This window comes from Pisolithus orientalis, assembly GCF_024613125.1.
Source record: "Pisolithus orientalis strain OTSU chromosome Unknown F5J12scaffold_44, whole genome shotgun sequence".
NCBI lineage: Eukaryota > Fungi > Basidiomycota > Agaricomycetes > Boletales > Pisolithaceae > Pisolithus > Pisolithus orientalis.
In genome coordinates, this window is record NW_026260825.1 from 149,572 (window position 1) to 160,595 (window position 11,024).

An 11,024-nucleotide genomic window follows, 5' to 3' on the forward strand; every position below is an offset into this window, starting at 1 on the left:
AACATTTTTTGGGGTTTCTGTAGTGTTTATGCAGTATTGAGGATTGCCTGTGTTTTTCCCACGGCATGGCAACAGCCACAGCACCACAGTGTCACAATGTGATCTTACACATGAGATTCAGTTCTAAATAACACTTGTATTCCAATACCAATGACAGAAACCATTTGATTAGAATGAGTAGATTCCAACAATAATAAATTTGTGCTCAGAAACATGGTATCTTAATGTGCTTTGGGCACTAGACAGAGGGGGGACCTTGCTGTCACACTGTGGCACCTGTAGGTGGCTGTACAGTACTGCACAGCAAATTTTGGCTTTGCTGATGAATAGCAGATCAAGACAGGGTTAGAGATGGGTATGCACAAAATAAGAATAAGCCATCAATGGTGATGAAATTCATGGTAATTGTAGAGAAGGTGCTGAAGATGGAAGTGTTGGCTGATGGTGTTTGTGCTATGACAAGACACAGATTTACATGGGAATTTTGGAATGTTTGGATGGTGTGAATATGGGTTATTTTGGAAGGGTTATCAGCATTGTCAGTAGAGTGAATTTGGACACCTGCATTGACAATGTCTCACTTTAAAGATATGTGTGGCATTCTCACAACCAATGAAGATATCCAAATCATTGGGTGACCAATAATCAGGTTCCTCTGTGTATAACAGTCTCAGTGCTACTGAACCTCCAATTACAGCATGATGGTCTTTTAGAGTATGGAGGAATGTATGTGGGCAACAAAATTGGGTGACAATGATAGTGTGCAGGTGGAGGTGTAAGAGAGCAATGACAAGTGGTATGATGTCTGGTGCTTCTACTGACATCAGAGAGTTGATGTCAAGGTAGACACATATAGCAGTAAGAGTCTCAGGTGGCAAATTGATAGTGGGGACAGCCAAGAACTAGAAGGTATTTGAGCTGTTATTAGTTTAACAACAGAGTTGAAACATTACTAACATTTGTTATTGATGTTTCAGATGTGGTCAAAGTGGTTTCTATGAAGTCTTGGGACATGGATTGGGGGAGAAACCTTTATGGATCATTTGTGACAACAATGTAGATGGTGATGCAAGTTTGTCCTTTCATGTAAGAGCTTGTGAAGTTGAATATGGAATCTGATGTTGACAAAGAAAGATTCTGTCATTTTGGGTTGTTGTGATCATATTATGGTGTAGGTGTTGAGGATATGGAGGTGTTCATGCTGCTATGTAGGTTCACAGTTTTGGTGTCAACAGTAATCATACCTTGTAACAGTCCAGAATTTTTTATGGTATCTGCTATTGTTGTTGGGAGTTCTGAGGGTACCAGACTGCATGTCATCACCATTCAGCAGAACAACTTGGGATCCATCATTCCTTGCAGCATGGGAGACTTGCTTACAAATGTTTTCAACATCTGCTCTACCATGGTGACAGTCAATAACCATTGTTTGGTGGCATTTTTGGAGCAGGAGTTGCAATGGAGGGACCAAAGCCAAGTGACATACCTCTTTGTTTTGGTGGATAGTGACAACTATCCCCTAAATCTTCATGCTGAGCATGATTTCATGATGGTGGCACATGGTTTGAGATGGTATGTTATTTTTTGTGTTGAAATTCATGAACTGATGTCTTTCCTGAAGTGTTGATGCACAATTTCCATTGCAATCTTAATGGCACACATGGTTTAGTCTTTGAGATGATGTGAAGGAACATGCATGTGTAGGAACTCAATCTTCTCATGATAGGAGTGTAGAAAATCAATGACAAGTATGTCTTGGAAGTGTAAATGTTACACCTTGGGCCACCCCCTTACCATTTCTGGTTGCATGACACATACATTCTCATGTGTCTCAGCTTCCAGATCATTGCCATTGCTGTCACCACTGTGTGGGCAGTGGCCTGGGTCATATAGCATCCTTGGAAGGGTAGGCTGCTCTAGAAAGGCTATGCAGCATCATTGCTGCATTTTGATTGATCCTCTGTACATTTCCTTTGTCTCATTTCTCATTTATCCCTGTACAGTATATTTGATATGTTTTGTATCCATCATGATTCTGCCCCCTCACCGTGCATAGCAACTGTGCAGCCAGTTTGGGCCTTGTTCCCCCTTCTACTGAGTCATACTGACTCATTTCTGTTTTATTGCTTACTGTCCACAGCAACTAGCTATTTACAGGGTTATTGTATGCCCTCCTCAGGTAGGTATATGGTTAGAGGTATGACACTCTGTACTTTATTTTTTTTGCTACTTTGCAACTCCCCTCCAATATACTCATTCTTCTCTTTTTCCTTGCATTGGGTGTACACTCCTAACAGAGGGAAAACTATTGAGGCCCAAGCCAAGTAGGAGTGCCACAGGGGTTACAATAAGTTTGGCCCATAAAGTGTCCCTCTGTCCTTCATGAACAGGGAAAATGGAAATCATGACATCATTAGCAGGGGGCAGGGTGATTATGTTGCTCAGAGATTGGATGAAAGCTGTTTCCTTTGCTTCTGGTGGCCCATGCTCATTGAGAATGTGAAATGGTACATTCATACATGTCATGAATGCCAGATCTACCAGACACAGAAACTGCATATACCTCCCACTGTACCCATGATAGGGGGCTTCTTTCATAAAGCTCACATTGACATGATGCTAATGCCCAAAGCCAGTGGCCACCAGTACATAGTACAGGCTCAATGCATGTTGACCCCATACCCTGAATGGCACTGCTACACGTGGGAAATAGTACCATGCTTGCATCCTTCATCTTCAAGGAGATCCTTTGCCACTGGGGACTGCTTGCTGAGATTGTCACTGACAATGGGCCCACATTTGTGCAAGCCTTAGATACCATAGCCATGCAATTCCATATCTGTCACATCCATATTTCCCCCTACAACTCTCAGGCTAATGGTGTTGTAGAGCACCACCACTATGATGTACATGAGGCTATCATGGAGAGCTGTGAGAATGACAACCATTGCTGGCACACTGTCACTCACTCTGTCTTTTGGGCCAAGTAGGTCACAATCCTAAAGTCCACAGGTCTGTCCCCATACTTCATGGTACATGGTGTTGAGCCACTGTTTCTGTTTGACCTTGCTGAGGCCACCTTCCTATTACCCCTATCTCATGATGATGTGTCACTGATGACCACCACAGAACTGATCATATGGTGTGTGTGCCAGTTGCATAAACATCAGGAAGACCTAGACCAGGTCCATGACAACATCCTATGTGTGTGCTTCCAGTTGGCCCAACAGTTTGAAGCTGCTTTCCAGCATCACATTACAGATTATAATTTCATACCTGGTACCCTTGTGTTAGTCCTCAAATTGTGTGTCAAGAAAGAACTGAACCAGAAGATGAAGCCATGGTACACTGGCCCTATTGTCATCCTTTATTGGACCACTGGGGGCTCATATCTGCTGGCCAAGTTGGATGGTTCCATCTCCAAGGCCATGCTTTGCTGCTTTCCACCTGCTCCCCTACCACCCATGGCCTCAAACCTGTGCAACTGTTACTTGCATTACCAGCTTAGATGATGAGGCACTGGACCATCTCCTTGAGGAAGCTGAGGATGACTCCACAGATGATGAGTCCAGGGCTTTTGCCTTGGACAGCTGACTATCTACCTTCCTTGGCTCCCACAGCTTGTCCATTGTGCCCACCTCATCCCTTCCTCTACCTCTTTAAGAGATCTGCTGTCATCCATGCCATTTTATTATAACAATAGTAAAATCCATGTTCTTCTGGCTCTTGTTTCTTGAAGCAGTAAGGCTTCTTTGCTCTGCCAATAAAGAATCATTCAAGTTCCTCACTACCATTGGCATTGCATGCAAAACCAATAGCAATATGAGACTTATCCTTTTTCTTTCCACTCATCTGTTTCTTTGCAAGACTGCAGTCTGGGGGTGCACTAAGAATGGAAATTAGATAAGGATAATCAGGTGATAAGGATGCTTACTCTTGGAATAGTGCTGTCCTGTCAAATTCCAATGATTTCTTGGAGCATATTGAGCAAGAATTTTCTTACAATGTTCTTGTTCCACATTGACAGCTGTTGTGTCTACTGAACCTGCTTCACCATGTAGACAATGTTCCTACATTTTTGAAGTGTTACAAAAGGATTGCAGCCACCCATCACCAGCAGGTCTTTCATTCTGCAGAATCTGTGATTCTTCCTCAAACCTCTTGCACTTCTCCTGTAGCATTTGGCCTGTTATAGGCTCATGTAAACCTTCCATATGTCCTGCCAAAAGAATCAGGGCATGTTCAACTTGCAGGGATGTCACAGTCTGAGGCCACTTTGATGAGAGCACTGTGGGATTGTCATTGACACAAGCTTCTGTTTTCAGATGTTCCCACAATTTGTGAGACGGGGTTGATTAGTCAAAGAGAAGTGCACCAGTCTTTAATGAGCAGAAGTGCTGAACAACATTGGCTTGAGTTGTGGTAGGATGGCTATCAATGAAGCTATAGACCTGCATCCAATCTGAAAGTGTGAGGTTCTGTCAAGTTACAGATGAAGTTTGAGCCGAGGTGTAAGGAGCATCTTTAGTTTTCTGCCATTTTTCAGGCTTAGGGGCATCTGCAGGGGCACCTTGAGGTTTATGTTTTAGAGAGAGAAGCATTGCAAAAAATGATATGATGGACCAGCAGCTACTACATCATATTCGCATTATATAGCAGTTCAAACAATAGGGTTGTCAGACAATGTAGCAATGCACCCAGCTGATCCCCATTGACCATTCTACATACCTGATAATGCATAATATTTTTTTTCTTTTTTTTTTTTTTTAGGTAGGAGGAAAACTCATAAGTGAGTACCAGTTGTCAGCTCTGGTGATGTCAGGTTGGGCTACCCATGCTAGGAAACAGCATTGTGCTCAAGGCATCGAAGGGGCCCGACTGACTAAAAACCTCCCGGTCAATAACACAGACCCTGACAAGGGGACTGCTGACCGCACAGGGAGCCAATCCAGAGGGGTCAAAACAGCCGTATGCCATGCTTCCTGGTGCACCTTTGCCACCCTCTTTGGGGGATTACCTCTGATTTGTATATGAAGGTGTCAGGATTAAGCGAGGTGGCCAGCTGAATATCTATGCCAACAGAAACCTCCTGCAGCAGGGCCTAGACCAAACAACTCCCTCTAGTGCCCCAGGGTTGTACCCCTGGCTGTGCATACCTCTAAGTTTTCACTGATTGTTTTTAGTGTCGGCTCAGGGAAGCTTGACGCCCATCCTTTGGATGGAGGGGGTGGACTAGTTTCACTTTGAACACCTGACAGGAATTCCACCTGTATAACTCACTTCTTAGGCAGTGGGGCAGCCACCACACCAAGCCTCTGGACCTCATCAAGGTCTAGTGAGGGGAAAGTCCATCCCCCACCAGAGGGATAATGCATAATATTCATAAAAACCCAATGCATTGTTACTTTGCATCAAGCTTATGCATTTCAGCAAGCCTGACTATGGATCTGGCAAATATCAATGCAATACTGAATTCATGCACCAGTACCATATGTACTATGACCTTTTTGACTGTGTAGTCATATTGGGTTGGTGAAACCTGTTGGAGATATATTCTCCCCTGTCTTTTCATTACCTTTGGTGCATTGTTTGGCTGCTTACATGAAGTGCTTAGAGTGCACCTGGTACACAGTCATTACACTGTTCCCTCACTAGCTTGGTCACTACTGAGGCTGCCTACAGTGCCCTTTTCAATGGGTTATGAGCCCTGCCTAGTGCAGATATTTTTCTTGTAAGCTGAATGCAGCATAAACAAGTCCAACAAGGACTACTCAACTTTCCTATGAGGTGACCAGACACTCTGTATCCTCACAGCTATTGGATAAAGCATAGATGACCTACCCAGGCTCACAGATGACAGTTGTGTCCTACATGACAGAGAAAGAATGGGACATGGCTCTGAAGTGAGGGGAACCACTAAGGGGGTTGGCCTCAACAAACCCTTGTTGTATAATGGGAGCCACAATGACTTTGGTTGAGCTTGGTCAAGCTCTACTTCACTACAAATGAGCATGCCTATTATGAAGACTGCCACAAAATCATGTTTGCTCTCTCCTATGTGGGCAGTGGCTCAGCCCACACATTCACTGAGGCCTACATTAACAGAAACATAACTTTGCTAGGAGACTTATGTATGTATGCATCTATGATGGTTGGGATGCATTCATAGAAAAACTCAAGACCACCCTCCAAGTTGGAAATGTCAAGGCAATGGCCTTGATCCACCTCTCTGCTAGTAAACAGGGAAACCACCCCCTAGACAAATACATAACCAAATTCTGAAACTGTATCAATAATGCTGGGATCAGTACTGGGGATGCCACTACTGCTGTTTTCTTCAGACAAGGACTCAATGAAGATATCAATAAATGGATCCTCATGGCTGGAGCCAAGCCTGAGACTGTTGAAGAATGGATTGGCTGTGCCACTAATGCTCACACTGCAGTGACTACCCTTAACATTTTTACAAGACAGCTCCCTAGGACTGTGCCTACCTTTGAAAGACTGAGTCTTCTTCTGGGTCAACAGCTTGTAATCTGTATGCAATTGATGTTGATCAGAAAGCCAAAGTTTGATCATATTTTCCTGTTATGATTGTGGTAAAGCTGGTGTTGTAAAGGCTAAATGCCCCACTGGCACAACCAAACCAGGAGCCTAAATTGCACAAACATTGGGACAGTTTTTTGAGCCACTGTAAGATACCTCTTCCATTCAACTCTGCCTTCTTCCACATTTTTCTCAAGTCCATAAGGATGACTAGTTCATGAGAGTGACCAAGGGTGGGCTGAGGGGTTTGGCTCTGGGGCTGGCTGGACATGATGATGGGGACTGTGAGAAGGTTCAGTTCCTGCATATTTTCTTTTAAGTGACCCTTCAAACCCCATCAGAGCTCCACTACAGCTAAACTTATCACCCTCAAGGCATCAAAATGAATTTTAAATAACAAATCCATATTGATTTCATTCTGTAAATGTGGCTTTCAAGTGTTCAGGCCCTAAGGGGGGGCACTGTCACAACCATGCACTCATGCTATATTTACCATCACTCTGCCCACTGTGAGTCAAAGTGTGGAAAGGCAGTGGAAACCAACCAAAACCAACACCAAAGACAAATAATGTGTGAGTGGTGGTGTACCTCCATGGAACCTGGAGAGCAGAAAAAATCTAAAGCTGGGGGAGTTTCAAGGGCAGGTGCTCCTGGTGCAAGTTGTTGATGAGTTATGCAGGAGCAGATGAGTGAGCAATGACTGGACAGGGGATGCTGAATGGAATGAAGGTATTCAACCAAAAGGACTCCTAGCACAAGTTGATGATGAGTTATGCAGGAGGGGACAGATGGATGATGACTGGGAGAGAGATGCTGACTGGAGTGATGATCTTCAACAGGATGTGCTCCTGGTGCAAGTTGACAATGAGTTATGCAGGAGTGGAGGGAATGACTAAGCAAAAGTGGTGACTAAGCACAGATGAAAATGCTGATGATGAATAGAGGTAGATAGACCCTTCCAAATGAGCCTCAACTACCAATGATATGAATGAAGACAGATAGACTCTTCTGAATGAGCCTCAACTGTTGACAACAAGTTATGCCTGAGAGAGCTGAACTGACTGCTGAGTGAATGGCTTCTGGATTGCTTTAGTTGTAGCTAAGTACATAGGGGTTTATGTACTGTGGGGGGAGTGCAGCTTATGACAAACAAGGCACAAATGCTTGGTAAGTAACAAGTAAGGACTGAGTAATCATGATGAGTAAGCAAGAAATGAAAAGTAAGCAAGCAAAGAAAATTGGTAAGTATTGGCAATAAATGAGTCAAGGACAGTCAAAATATCACAAAATGAGTCAAATAATGTCAGAATCTGAGTAAGCACACTGATATCACATTAGGGGGGTGGCAATGCAAGTCAGATCTTGGCAGAGACATCACTAGATCCAAAGATGGCATGACAGATGGACAGCATTTCCAGGCAGGGAAGTATTAATTCCAGAATTGAAGGGCATGAGTCAGGCATCAAAGGGCTAGGGTGTTAGGGGTCTGTGGGGCAATGGGAGCATAGGAAATTGCATCTCCCACCTGTTCATCCTCTCAGTAACAAAAGCTTCATGATCAGGGCTCTGATGGAGGAGGAGGAGAAGGGGGGATGTCTTCTGCTGGATCTTGCAGTAAGAAGGCAAGATGCACATCATACTTGTCATGGATGTGATCAGGGAGGGCAGAGAACAGTAGATTGTGCTGCAGCTGTTGCAATGTGGGGAGAATGATGGATGAGATTGGAATAAAGATGGTGCATGTTATGTTTTACCCCTGTTTGTACCTTATGCCTGCCTCATTTCTGTTTCATTGATCTTATTTCCTTCTTTGGCCATCTTCTTGCTGATCCAACAGCCTTCTACTTCCACCACTAGCATTAACAACTTGTAACATGCTTAGGACATGTGTCATCAATGCTCAACCAATGGTGTAGTTACCTCATTACATGCAGACACCTCATGGTCTGTTTCCTTGTAGTATTTAGACTGCCAGCTCAAGTCCTGGAACCCCAGACTTAAGCTGCTCAATCATATGCAGCATTCCTCAGAACTTTGCCCTCAGTGTCCCTAACCTGGACCACTCTTACCAGAGTTGCCAAATCCTCTGTTGTCTGCAGAGGTTACCTTAGCCATTTGCTAGGTGGAAATCATAGTCTGCAACTGAGCTCAACCTATGCCTCAACTTTGGTCTTAGCATAACAAAAGCTCAAGTCTCCACAGCCTATTGGCCAAAGGTCACTGTTTAGTGTACCACCATGAACCCCCAAAACAACTGATGTTGGGCACCATTGTGACCCACACAAGAAGAATCATCTGATGAAGAACAGGAGAGCACTGTCACAGACACCTCCTCTGATGAACCCAAACAACTGGACAGAGGCTTTACCTCTGATATCCTCTCAAACCTCTTTAACCAGTCTCTTGCCTTGCTTGGTACTCCCATCCCACCTGTACCCACCCCTGCCACATTTCCTACACCCCTGCCCCCCCACCTCCAATTACAATGTCCAGTTCATCATTGAAGGCAATGACTGGTGCTACCACTGTCAAAGCCACTGAACTGAAGATTGGTTCCCCATCTGATTTTGACAGTGACCAGAAGAATGCCATGAGCTGGCTGTTTTCAGTCCAGACCTACCTCATGGTCAATGAAGAAGTATACAACACAGACACCAAAAAGGTCATCTATGCACTGTTGTATATGAAGAAAGGGGTTGCTCACTCTTGGGCAGCAACCTTCCAGAAGACATCTCTGGAAAAGAAACCCCTGAGCTATGGCACCTTTGATGATTTCATCAAAGATTTTAAAGCTTCATTCACCTCCCCTGATTCTGCAGGTGTTGCCATTGTGAAACTGCACACCCTCAAACAGAATGACTCAGTGGAGCAATACATCACCAACTTCCATACTGCTGCCACTGATTCCACCATCAACAGGATGTTACCTTGATTGAGTTTTTCTCTCAAGGACTCTAGCTATTCATCACAAACTGCATTCACATGATGGAAACTACCCTGGAAAAGATCAATGACTGGTCCAAACAAGCTCAGAAGTTTGATGCCAAGTGGAGGAAGGTAAATAAACTTTCTAGAAAGAAAGAAAAGAGGATGCTCTACCCTAAGAACAACCTTGTTGAAGAAAAAGATCCAAACACCAAGGACATGGATGGAGTAAGACTCTCCAGGGAAGAAAGAGACTGACACATCAAAGAAGGAAGATGTTTTGGTTGTGGAAACAAGGGACACCTCTCCTGAGAATGTCCAGACAAAGGGAAGACCCCCCAGAAAAAGGTCAAGAAAATCAGAAAGATTGTGGAAGTTGAGGAGAGTGATGATGAAGAAAAAGTCACTGGACCATCTATTGCCTTGGTAAACATTGCTAGGGTTTTAGGAAAGGGTTTTTAGAAGGGAACTCTGCATTGATGCCAGATGTTCCCAGTAAAAAGGACAGTTCTATTTCTGTTGCACCTGTACTAGTATCTTCCACCCCAGATCATACTATGCAAATCCCCATCTCCCTTTAAAAAAACTGGAAAAGTCATCAACACTACTGTGCTGGTTGACTCCAGTGCAGAATTATCTTGCATTGATTGGGGTTTTGTGTGAAAGCATAGAATCCCCACTCAATGACTTGCAGAACCCATCCTCACTAAAAATGTGGATGGCTCCCAGAACTCCAAGGGAAAAATCTTGTTTTCTACCACCCTCTACTTCAAGATCAAAGGACTCATTGACCAGTCCTTCTTCCATGTTATAAACTGTGGGTTGGAAAACATGATTCTTGGTCTCCCCTGGTTGCAAGAAAACAACCCCATCATCAACTGGAGAACAGGAACCCTCTCCATTGATGAGAAAAATGACAGATTGAAAGACCTGTCCCAAAGCATTTCTGCTATTCCCATAGAAGAACCCACCATGAATCTTGTATCCCCCATCAAGAAGAAAGGGATAAACAAGTTCATGGACTACAAAGAACCAGAAGGCAAAACTATACATGCCCATTTTGTGATGGCACTGGGAAAACTCATTGAAGAAGCAAAGAAGGTCAACCTGAAGAGTAACCTTCTATAAAAATCACCACTGCCACTGAATTAGCACAAGAAGAAACAAAAAAGAAACCTAAAGTGGTTCTCCCCAAAGATTACAATGAATTTGCTTTGGTTTTCAAAAAGCTGTCTGATGGGATGCTTCCCCCATCATGACCTTATGACCACACCATAAACCTTGTAGAAGACTTCATCCCTAAAGTGGCCAATGCATATCTGCTCTCCCCCTCTGAAAGGGAGTCCATGGAGAAATTTGTTGAAGAAAACCTTTGAGAAGGGAAGATTCACCCCTCAAAGTCCCCCCAAGCTGCCCTGTTCTTCTTTGTTGGAAACAAAGATGGTTCCCTTCATCCTTGCCAGGACTACCAGTACCTGAACAAGAACACAGTGAAGGATGCATACCCCCTTCCCCTGATCTCTGATCTTATCAACAAGTTCAAAGGAGCATCT

General features: G+C 43.9%; 1 protein-coding gene across 1 annotated transcript; it reads left to right on the forward strand.

The window, feature by feature from the left end:
- Nucleotides 1-383: 383 nt before the first annotated feature.
- On the forward strand, nucleotides 384-1,893 carry F5J12DRAFT_785882 (uncharacterized protein; the record flags this gene model as incomplete). The annotated part of the gene is made up of 7 exons (XM_051743322.1): nucleotides 384-500; nucleotides 698-726; nucleotides 768-842; nucleotides 978-1,072; nucleotides 1,176-1,208; nucleotides 1,236-1,572; nucleotides 1,836-1,893. 7 exons carry the CDS (start codon nucleotides 384-386, stop codon nucleotides 1,891-1,893), a joined length of 744 nt encoding a protein of 247 aa, XP_051596047.1.
- Nucleotides 1,894-11,024: the final 9,131 nt, after the last annotated feature.